The sequence below is a fragment of the Liolophura sinensis genome, chromosome 13 (genome assembly GCF_032854445.1).
Source record: "Liolophura sinensis isolate JHLJ2023 chromosome 13, CUHK_Ljap_v2, whole genome shotgun sequence".
NCBI classification, from domain to species: Eukaryota; Metazoa; Mollusca; class Polyplacophora; order Chitonida; family Chitonidae; genus Liolophura; species Liolophura sinensis.
In genome coordinates this window covers 16,851,065-16,863,203 of record NC_088307.1, presented here as the reverse complement: position 1 = coordinate 16,863,203, position 12,139 = coordinate 16,851,065, and the positions used below count along the sequence as shown (strand labels likewise).

At 40.9% G+C, this 12,139-nt stretch overlaps 1 protein-coding gene across 1 annotated transcript; it reads left to right on the top strand.

Moving 5' to 3' along the window:
* Nucleotides 1-4,187: 4,187 nt before the first annotated feature.
* Nucleotides 4,188-5,697, top strand: LOC135480925 (uncharacterized). The gene is made up of 2 exons (XM_064760857.1): nt 4,188-5,093; nt 5,326-5,697. Exons 1-2 carry the CDS (start codon nt 4,188-4,190, stop codon nt 5,695-5,697), a joined length of 1,278 nt encoding a protein of 425 aa, XP_064616927.1.
* The last annotated feature ends 6,442 nt before the right edge of the window (nt 5,698-12,139 follow it).

Genomic DNA, 12,139 nt, shown 5'->3' with positions numbered 1-12,139 from the left:
AATATAACCACTTATATTACTGGTTACTTAGATTACTGGTTCTTCAACGATGAGCTGTTTGCTAAAACTGCATGGCTCCAAATTATAATGGTTTTCTTATATAATTATGATTTTCTTGAAGTGTAATGCAACTATTACCAATTCTACATGCAAATGCATTTCAAGAGAAGGATGTAGAATTTGTATTGTATGTTTCCGGTCCGTCAGTTTTATAGAGTTAAGATTTTGAAGGTTACCGAAGAATCGAGCATGGTGCAGTAACACACGCATGCTATACACACGGACGGGCGGATTGCTCTTGTTGCGATCACAGTTTTGGGCCGTATTTGACCGACGTCATCTGATATACTTGTAATTTGCAACATCATAAGGCTGCCAAGAAATTTTGTAAGTAAACCTAGATTGACCGTAAGTGTTGATTGAACAGATTCTACAGAATGTCGTTGTTGTTTTAGCGTTGACAAATTACGAAGACGGCAGTCAACGGGTGATCAGATTTTGTGACTGTGTAAAGTGAAAGTAGTTTGTAAACAGCTAATTACATGTTATACTGTACTCAGCATCTGAAATATTAACAGTAGAGTAGACACAAAGCTTTGTGTGTGTATTGTCTGGCAACTGAGCGTAATTTCAGGTACACTGTATTATCGCTGATAGTTTGTTTTGTTTGTTTTATACAGCTGGTACCGCACGACAGCGCTTTAAAATAAAGCGGAGCTCTTGAGTAACAGAATCACGGGCAGTCTTGTTAATCCTACATATAGTACCAGAAAATTTCCATGGTTAGAACATCATGGAAGACCACATAAAGCCAGGAGATTCCTTCAGTAATTGTGGTAAGAGCAATGTATCTACAGCAAGTCAAATTATTAAGGCTAAAGCACAGAAAGCTACCCTAAAGGCTCAAGCAGAAAGTTTGAAGAAAGTACCAAAGTTAAAGATACAGCAATTACAGCTTGAGCAGGAAGGAGAACTATTGACTTTAGAGGGACAAATAGAAGCCGTAGAAACTGAGGAGAAGGCTTATACACAGTATCAAACTGGTTTATGGGTCACTAGGTCACAGAGAGACCTCCTTGATACAGGGGCATATGAACAGTCCCTGAACCCATTTGCAGAGCTATGGCCAAGTACAGAGATGCCTGGGCGAGATTTAAACATTCAAGCAAATACAGATAATGAGGTTTCCTTTTTGGGTGATGCAATGTTTATGTAATCATCTATTCAGCATCACCACAATAATCCATTTGAACAAGGAGAGCATATTGGTACAACAGAGAACCCTGGCACTACATTTCAAGCAGGGAGTATGCCTGAATTTCAGATAGATCAGGACTCGAGAAATGTGTCATCACAGTACAATGAGTGTTATGTTGGGCCAAAGGTTGAAAGTCACTATGACGCTCAAAGGCACCTTAGGTCAACAGACATGGAAGAGAAATTTATTCACATGCAAAGAACCATGTTAGATGCTTTACACATGCCGAAGACTGAATTATTCACCTTTAATGGTGACCCCTTGGACATACTGAACTTTCATGAGATCCTTTGAAAGTTGTGTTGACAAAACAGGACTTGGTGATAGTGGTAAACTCAGCGGACACTTGCAATATTGCACAGGTAAAGCAAGAGAAGTAATAAACTGGTGTGCTATTATGGAACCACAGAGAGGTTATCAAGAAGCTAAAAGACTGCTTTATGAAAGATTTGGTAATCAGTACACCATAGCAAAGGCATGGATTTCTAAAATCACAGACGGTAAAAGCATAAAACCAAACAACGGTGTGGCATTAAGACAATATGCTGATGATGTCAAAAGCTGTGTTTTGACCCTAACTGCTATGGGACGTGAAGGGGAGATAGACAATCAAATTCGCATGGTTCAAATAATTGAAAAACTGCCATACTGTTTACAAGTACAGTGGCGTAAGCATGCAGTAATCACGCTTAGACAGCATGGAATGTACCCACATGTTTCACAGCTGGTTGACTTCATAGAGATTGCTGCCCAAGAAGTCACAGATCCAGTATTTGGTGGTAGCATACAGACGACAGAGAATTCCCGAGCTGGTCAGAGCATGCCCATAAAATTCAGAGGTAAAAGTTTTAATGTCCAAACAGCAGAAAGTGAAAACAAAGGTGATTTATCATCCCAGGCCAAATCAGACAGTTCACTTTTATGTCATTATTGCACAGAGAACCACTCACTAGTAAAATGTAATTCATTTCGTGAGCTAACACCAGAGAAAAGAAGTGACATTGTTAGAGAAAAACGCTTGTGCTTTAACTGCTTTCACCCAAGCACTGGTCCAACAAGTGTGACAAAGACAGTAGATGTGGAGTAAATGGCTGTCAGAAGAAACATTCACGTCTGCTGCATGTGTTTGCTCCAGTTGTAAAGACACCTGATAAGACAATTCAAGAAACTGTTCAGAATGGGCACATTAAGCTACAGAGTGCCACTTGTGTGTCTGGAGGGGCCGGAGCAGTTCGAGTCGCTCTGCCCATCGTGCATGTTATTGTCAAGGACATTAATCAAAGGGCTGTGCACACTTATGCCCTCCTAGACAGTGGGAGCACTAACTCTTTCTGTTCTCTAGATCTACTTAAGCAACTTGGTGTTGAGGGAGAAAGAACACGTCCTATTCTCACTACCCAAGAAAAGGAAAACAGCTCAGCTGAAGCTATGATGATTTCACTTCAGGTCACTGATAGAAGTGGCAGACAGCACTTAAAGATGCCCAGAGTATTTGCAACAAATGCTCCTCCGAGAAATCCAAAGTAGGTCTCATTATCGGACAAGATGGCCTAGAAGCCTTGATCCAACTGAAATCAGAAAAGGAAGACCAGGTGAGCCATATGCAACAAAGACGGTTCTTGGGTGGGCTTTAAATGGTCCAATACGTATTTCAAGTCAAGATCATGCTGTTTCAAATTTTATCCATACAGATGACGAGCTGAGCTAACAGGTGGAAAGGTTTTGGCAAATAGAATCCTGTCAAGTTGGTCCAGACAGTTACAGCAATAGGTTTTCTGTGAATGATAGAAAAGTCATAGACACCTGGCAGAGAACCACCAGACTTACCAATGGACATTATGAAGTAGAAATCATTTTGATCTGACCCACCATATCTTCCAAACAATTACTGACCCGTCCACAATCATTTGGCAGAAAACTGTCTAGGGATCCGGATAAGCTCTCAAGATACCAGTCAGAAATCCAAGGTCTTCTAGACAAAGGTTACGCAGAAAAGATCTCAGAGGAAGACGAGTGTGCGATAGCTCTAGTAGGGAAGGTATGGTACCTCCCACATCATGGTATAACTAATGTCAATACACCAGAAAAGTTGAGAGTAGTATTTGACTGTGCCGCGACATACGGTGTTTTTCTCAAAAGTGAGGTTCTTCAGGGGCCGAACTTAACGAACAAGTTGATACGAGTCCTGCTCAGATTCCGTGAAGACAAAGTTGCAGTCATGGCAGATATAGAAGCCATGTTTCATCAAGTATCAGTATATCCCAAAGACCGTGACGTTCTTCGGTTCCTGTGGTGGAAAGATGGCGACCCCACACAGCAAGTTGAATCATACAGAATGGCAGTCCATTTGTTTGGTGGAGTTTGGAGTCCTAGCTGTGCTAACTTCGCCTTGAAGAAGATGGCAGAGGACAACAAGAACGATTACAAATCAGAAGTTGTAGAAACTGTGCACAAGAACTTTTATGTGGACGACTGCTTGAAATCTGTTTCCTTTTCTGAACAAGCAATTGATTTGGTAAAAGACTTGTGTTCTCTTCTAAGTAGAGGAGGATTTAAGCTGAACAAATGGGTCAGTAATGACAGACAGGTCCTCGAGTCTATTCCCGTCGACCGGAGAGCCAAAGATGTTAAAATCTTGGGTATGGACTACAGTTCTTTACCAGTAGAGAGAGCTTTGGGTGTTAAATGGGAGACTCAAAATGACAACTTCAGTTACAAGATTCTACCCAAGGAACCCCCATACACAAGAAGAGGGCTGCTCAGTCCTCCTAGCAAAAGGAGTCTTCCAGAACGAGACTAAAAGAAAGAAAGAGTGGGGTGGTCAATTAGAAGATAACAACATGAACAGCTGGAGAAACTGGTTAGCTGATCTCCATAAGCTTGAGGAATTTCATATTCCTAGGTGCCTCACTCCAGTGGAATCAACAACATGAACAGCTGGAGAAACTGGTTAGCTGATCTCCATAAGCTTGAGGAATTTCATATTCCTAGGCGCCTCGCTCCAGTGGAATTTGGAAAGATTCTCACGGTCCAGTTACATCATTTTTCCGATGCCAGTTGTGAAGCATACGGAGTGGCAAGCTACATTCGCGTTATTGATGTTATTGATGAGAAACTTTGCACATTAGCGTTGGCAAAATCAAGACTAGCGCCTGCAAAGACACAAACCATTCCTCGGTTAGAATTAACCGCAGCTGTCTTGGCTACCAAGATGGCTGATATCCTTCGCCAAGAACTTCAGCTTGAGATTGATGAGTCTACTTTCTGGACGGACAGCGAAATTGTACTTCGCTGTATCAAGAACGAAGACAAACGGTTCCATACGTTTGTGGCCAACAGAGTTGGACTAATCCACAGTCAAACTATTCCAAGTCAGTGGAAGTACATCAGCTCCGTTCAAAACCCGGAAGATGACGCCTCAAGGGGATTGAGTGCAGACGAATTGCTCAGCTGCAGAAGATGGCAAAATGGTCCAGACCTTTTGTGGTCAGACTCAACCTGCTGGCCAGATCAGCCTAATTTTAATGGGGGCTTGTTAGATGACGAGAAAGAAATAAAGAAGGATGTCAAAGTTTACCGTGTTTCTGAGCAGACAGACAGCTTAGTAGACAGATTCCTTGAACGGTGCTCGTCTTGGTACAAGCTTAAGAAGTCGATTGCATGGGTCTTGCGACTTCGCTGTATCCTTCTGAGAAAGATAAGAAACGAAGACCCGCTTCCAAACAACAGTCTTACCGTCGCAGAGTTGCATATGGCAGAAGAAGAGATCGTTAAGGTCATCCAAAGACAAACCTTTAGTAAAGAGCTGAGTGACTTTAAAGCAAAGCAGGAAATGGTAAACAGTTCAAGTCCCCTGTACAAACTTGAAGCTTTCAAGAATTCCAAAGACATTTTATGTGTAGGGGGGCGTCTATATCAATCACCACCACAGCCAGAAAACATCAGATGATATTGCCAAAAAATCATCCAGTGGGTAACCTGATCATCAGGCATTACCATGAAGCAGCCGGTCATAGTGGACGAGAATATGTTCTAGTCCTGATTTTGCGGCGGTTTTGGATGATCAGAGCAAGGAGACAGGTCGAAAAGGTATTACAGGAGTGCGTATCCTGCAAAAGGCGCCAAGTAGACCAGAAGCGCAGAGAATGGCGGACTTGCGTTCAGATAGGATTACCCCTGGTAAACCTCCTTTTACGTGTGTCGGCGTTGACTGTTTTGGTCCATTCATGATCAAGAGAGGACGCAGCCGAGTTAAGCGCTGTGGGTACATCTTTACGTGTCTTACAATAAGGGCAATACACGTCGAGAAATTGGACAGTATGAACACAGATTCCTTCATCAATGCTTTGAAAAGGTTCGAAAGCAGACGAGGGAAGCCAGAGAAGATACGATCCAACAATGGAACGAATTTCACTTCAGCGGAAAAAGAACTCAGTTGATGTTGTTCTTGTACTAGGAGAAAATACTCCAAAGGGACAGTGGCCTTTGGGCAGAGTCGTGAAGACCTATCCGGGAAAGGACGGAATGGTGCGGTCAGTGGAAATCCGGACTAGAGGGACTGTGTTGAGGAGGCCAGTTAATAAAGTGTGTCTTCGTGAGGGTTTGCTGGACTGATATTTCGTACATTTTGTATGACTTTGCAGTGGCTTTAAACTGTTGTTAAATATACCAATCGGTATTTCTAGCAATTATTACTACCATTTGCGACGGTTTGTTTGTGTGGATTTATGGTATCGTTAATTTCTTTGTAAGCAAGCTTGTGAGAGATGCATTGATGTCTCAGATTACATGTTTTATTATTGTTTGATGCAGAAAGATGTATTGTAATTTGCTATTTTTGTAATAGGTATGTGTTAAATGTTCAGGTAATAACTGTTTATTCCCTTCCTATTTAAAGTGGCCGGGATGTAGAATTTGTATTGTATGTTTCCCGGTCCGTCAGTTTTATAGGGTTAAGATTTTGAAGGTTACCGAAGAATCGAGCAATGGCGCAGTAACACACGCATGGCTATACACATGGACGGGCGGATGTTCATGTTGCGATCACAGTTTTGGGCCGTATTTGACCGACGTCATCTGATATACTTGTAATATTCAATATCATAAGGCTGCCAAGAAATTTTGTAAGTAAACCTAGATTGACCGTAAGTGTTGATTGAACAGATTCTACAGAATGTCGTTGTTGTTTTAGCGTTGACATATTACGAAGACGGCAGTCAACGGGTGATCAGATTTTGTGACTGTGTAAAGTGAAAGTAGTTTGTAAACAGCTAATTACATGTTATACTGTACTCAGCATCTGAAATATTAACAGTAGAGTAGACACAAAGCTTTGTGTGTGTATTGTCTGGCAACTGAGCGTAATTTCAGGTACACTGTATTATCGCTTATAGTTTGTTTTGTTTGTTTTATACAGCTGGTACCGCACGACAGCGCTTACGCTTATCGCTACCACGCTTCCCGGTGTTTTGGTAGCTCAGAACCCCAGTACAACTGTTGGCTTCTGATGTTGTGCAGATAGCCTTCAGAGTTATGTTTAAAATAAAGCGGAGCACTTGAGTAACAGAATCACGGGCAGTTAATCCTACAAAGGATAAATGAAATAAAACTGAGTACCCGGGGTAAACCACAAAACTTTGGCTAATAACTACGAGAATTCCCTCAGGCGGTGCACATATTTTTACCAGCAGAACAAAATGCATGTCATATTAGTGAATTTGAAGTGGCAACTTGTAAAGGCTACCTGAAAATCTCCTCTCGGGCTGTACGTGGGAAGGTCCTGGCAACAACCTGTGGATGGTCGTGGGTTTCCTCCGGGCCCTGCCCAGCTTCCTCCCACCATAATGCTGGCCGCCGTCGTATAAGTGAAATATTCTTGAGTACGGCGTAAAATACAATCAAATAATAAATAAATAAATAAAAATCTCGCGAGTCCTGTAGAGCGCGTGATGCCACCAAGCTCCCACGAGAGACGGACAGATGCCTGATCAAGCCTATAAAGTTTGGGCCAAAACTTCGTTTATCCAAGTGACTGAAAGACACGCACCGTTATAATCACTGGACCGGCCAGGCCCGACCCGATCCGCTCCTTAACGTTAAAAAGTTACATTATAGTCACTATGTGTACCATAACAACAGTGGGCGTTGTCGCACTTTTTCACCTCGTTCTTCCGATAAGGGCTTTATATTACACGGTCAGTCCATTAAGTATTGATGCACAAGGCCGTCCCTATCTAAGAAAAACATAATTACTGCTCCAAAAGCCCCCCACCCCCCTGCGCCCCTCGCTCACCACAAATCGGAAATATTTATTCCATCATGCAGTATTTATGCTGGGCATATGAAAATTCAACTGATCAGGTATCGTTACAGTTGATTGATATAATATACATATCACACCAAAATCATCTTCCTGAAATTTTTATTCCAGTAACGGATGTGTTTATTCTCTGCCCATATTTGATTAACAAAATTAACCATTACATATAGCTTTAATATTTATGTATGTTATATCACACGTGGAAATATCGGTATGTGATAACGCCATACATGATAACCCGTGCTAGATCATCTCTTCGACATAATCTCCTCGTGTTATCAGGCTCTCTCCGTGGAGATATGAAGGATCCAGTTATAACCGGAATGGTCTAGGCCGGAACGTTCTGTTAATGCCTTGCCATCCCTTCTCCCACTGCACAGCTTTCTATGACAGACGGGACGAACAAAGAGTCGGTGCTCGGACCAGGAGAAATAGGCGGGTCGGGATAAAGGCTCCTTGACTAACCACATCTACAGGGCGAAAATTTACAGCGTGAGCTTGACAGGGTGGAAATCGGCCTCCGTTTAATCGTAAGTGTCTAATAGCCTTTATATTTTATATCTACACATCTTTTCGTAGAAACACCCGTTTTAATCGAATGGGTTTTATAGGTGGCTGTCTTAATGTATGAAGGAAAGTAGCGGTTGTGGGCTTCATACCTGGTCACCGATGAATAGCCGCGGATCACTTCCCTAGCTCAACCACACTTACCATGACCTGTCAGTTATGCCTTAGTTTCCTTGTCTTCTCTGAGTTTTACGGGTCCGTGTTATAAAAAGAAATTGTAGCCCCACTTTACAGGTCACGCCTGCGTCGTCTGGCCGTGTATGTGACATTTCACCGTTCGCTTAAGTACGCGGGCAAACGTGACAGAGTGCATGTATATGCGAAATCGCAGGTTAAGAAAAACAGAAAATTTAGGTTACCTAAAAATATCATTACACATAAGCATTGTACTTATTCTTTGATGCCACTGTTACAACGTTCCTAAATTATATTTGTATGTGTCGTGTACAACTTACCCAACGTATGTATTCTCTATAACGTAGACACGTAAAGTTACATTAAATACAAATTTGAATGTGACGATCAAGATATTTGCTTTCCTGTCCAGGATTTTTATTTTTTCTGGGTTTCCACATGCATAGATTACTTTCTTTCTTTTCTGCATTTTCTGTCATCATTTATAATCACTCTGTTTCTGTTTTTGTATGCGTATCTCTGCATAATCGCTCGTATGATCTGTGGCCTAAAAGGGAAGGTTGCTTATGGAAAAACAGAACATTATCTCACGAATTATCACATATTTGCATCTTCATAAAATGTTTCGCCTGATTTCCATCTATTTTTTAAAATAGACGAGAACTCTTGAATTTGAAACCGTATGACGTAATTTTATGATGACAGAGTATTATGCATGAATATCAGAAGAGTCATTCACTTTGCGTTATCTTTGACACACCATGGGATACGACCAAAATGTTGGTAAAATCGACATTATCACAAATGGTTTGAACTGACAGTTTGTCTCTTCTGTGCACATTTTCTTCTATAACATTTGACACAGGGCTAACAAAATTACTGAATATCTTTTTTTTTTTCCGATCGGCAGGCCTAAAATAAAATGTAAAGTTTTAAAGTATTATCTTTCCTGGTCTGTTTTATTTATTATTATATGTAACTTTATCTGATAAAATTTGCAATATAATCGAACTTTCTATCTAACCCCTCTCCTGTATTCAGTGAACCTTAACCTTGGTCCCTGTATTCCGAACAGGAAACCTGTTAGATATCACCGTCAAGTAAGTCGGTCAGATTATATACTCTTATCTCTTAATGCTAACAAGATCTCAAGCTGAGCTCCACCGCCCCCCTCCAATACGATACTCCCCACAGGCTCTCTGTTCCCACCCACATTCCAGCGCCAGACCTGTGTTCAGTGTTTTGGGGGTCCATGTGACCTCCCAAATACGTTTAAGTTATGTGCATGTTTAAATCATGATTATACATCTTACGGGGCGAAGTTCATGTTTAAGTCATGATTATACATCTTACGGGGCGCAGTTCATGTTTAAATCATGATTATACATCTTACGGGGCGCAGTTCATGTTTAAATCATGATTCAGAGCTTCCAATGTCAAATACCTGAATACCTATTCTCAAAACCAATTTTTCCAACAACATTACTTTTCCAGGTCAGATTCCCGAAGAATGCAAATGCCCGGTGCCTAATTCTCAAAGAATTGAAATTTCCCACCCCAAATTCACAGCACCTATAGTATAATAGTTCTCATCGTACAACAGTGAAACCCAGTCATGACACTTGATATTGGTGGATGACGAATAAAATCAGAATTTTCATAAACCTTTCTGGCTTAACTGATACAAACGTTTTATTCAACGCCCCCCCCCCACCAAAGTACTGTTCATTCAAATGGCTACGTGTCTTATAACAGACATTAATAGAGCAATCATCAACAACAACGAAGTGTCAATAATCGCAAGACCAATGTCCAAATCAGCATCACAAACCACAGAAAAACTAACAAATTATACATTAAAGTGAGACATTAGGACACAGTGCTGGGAAGCACTCACCATTTGTCAGTGATGCTGGAAAGACGCAACACGATGCATATACAGCCCCATACAGGTTTGGGTTAAGCGAAATGTAGGCCATGGTATGAAGTAGAACGTCAGTTAGAGATGTTTGGTTGTCCATATTTACTTGTAAGTATCATACACAATGAAAAAATTGTAAGAATCTGAGCATGACGGCAATTAATGGAATGTCCTTACCAAATTGATCTCAAATCCAAGGTTGGACAAGGTAAATGAATTTGTTAGTATAAATTTATTTATTTGGATGGTGTTTTACGCCACACACAAGAATACTGTGAATAGTCTTGATAGTTAGTCATTTGGCACACAGCACGAGAGGAGATAGGACAAGTACTGGTCGCCTCGGTGTCACTATATACTGTGATTGGGCGCAGCATCATCCATGTCTTCATGGTGTCATCGCGGGATGGTTTATATTACAAAAAATTAAATATGCTTTTATGCATACCTTCTGCATACCTGCTGTACCTTTTTCAATAAATGTTTACGGGGGAAATTTAAACAGTATACGATATGCAGGAACTAACTTTCACAGTGTAACCATTGTAAATATAACGGTAAAATACCCACAGTGTATCCGTACAGTATGCCGACCCCAATTCCACAATGTATTTCTAGTGCAGCCTCAGTGGTACGCCATGCAGAAGACACCGGGCATGACATCTTGGTCAGTCATAGCATATATACTGATGCCAAGTAATCAAAAAGCGCGTACTGCTAACCTCCTTACCGTTACATTCTTGGGGTTTTCTTTTAAAATTTATGTTTCCTATTATAAAAACGTGAATATGAATGATAGCCATATTCCAACATTTTGTTGGTCGCCATTAAACTCGTTCGACTGTACTTTTGATTTATTTTTATTTATTTTTTCTTTATAAAAAGTGGTACCGCCATCGTTGTGCCAGTCTAACTGCTTCCGACGCCACTGCCTGCGCTTCACATACAGTCACAAAGCGACAATGTGCGACCCGGTCAATGTGACCGAAAAATCCGATTACAGTGACCTATCAGTCTAAAGCTATCGTAATCAGTCCACCGGTCAGTTGGTCAGTTGAATGTGAGCTTTGACACGCTGACGAATTTCCATACCGATTTAATCCCGCGTTCACGACACCGTGCGACTTGTGAAATCAACTTGTCCAATGCGAATAGTGGAATGAAAGCAGGATAAGCTCTTTTTCACATAATTTCACGAGTATGGAAACGAAAAATCACTGCATTTTTTAATTTTTAACTCTGCTTAACCCATTGTCCTAGAGGACTACTATTTAAGCGTAATGACCCAGGAGCCTCTCACCAATGCGTGGGTTTCCCCCAGGCTCTTCCCGGTTTCCTCTCGCCATAATGCTGGTCGCCGTCGTATAAGTGAAATATTCTTGAGTACGGCGTAAAACACCAATCAAATAAATACATAAATAATTAATTTAAGCGTTTACATGAACAGTTAGAATAAACCCTTAATTGGGCTAAACTGACAAAGAGGTCGTATTTGACCAGTTACATGTCGTCGCTGCTCTATATACTCTCTATACTATAAACCACTTATATATTATAGGCCTATATGGGCATATGTGGGATAGTCTTTCACTTTTTACAGGGTTGGGGCACAAAACTTCTTACGTGTTGGACGAATTTCACCACGCAATGCAAAGCTTACTTGTAGGATTATAGTGTAGCGCTACAACATTGACGATTTCTACTAGACAGTCTATACAGCGTTTCAAATCACTCCCATAAACAACTTAATAACTCTACGCCTACGTATGGCTATAGATAACTGTAGATATGCAATTTAGATTGTCTCCGGTTTTTATAAAACGTTAAACAAGAAAGTAATCAAATTTACATTCTGAAATTCATTTATTTTCTGTCAATCAAACTACGTTAAATCAGCATATATCTTTCAGTGAAAATAAAGTCAACCATCAAGCAATTT

Coding starts and splice junctions, on each gene's coding strand:
- LOC135480925 (XM_064760857.1), top strand. CDS start 4,188: ATGAACAGCTGGAGAAACTGGTTAGCTGATCTCCATAAGCTTGAGGAA. Junction 5,094..5,325: donor TTAAAGCAAAGCAGGAAATG/GTAAACAGTTCA, acceptor TTGGATGATCAG/AGCAAGGAGACAGGTCGAAA.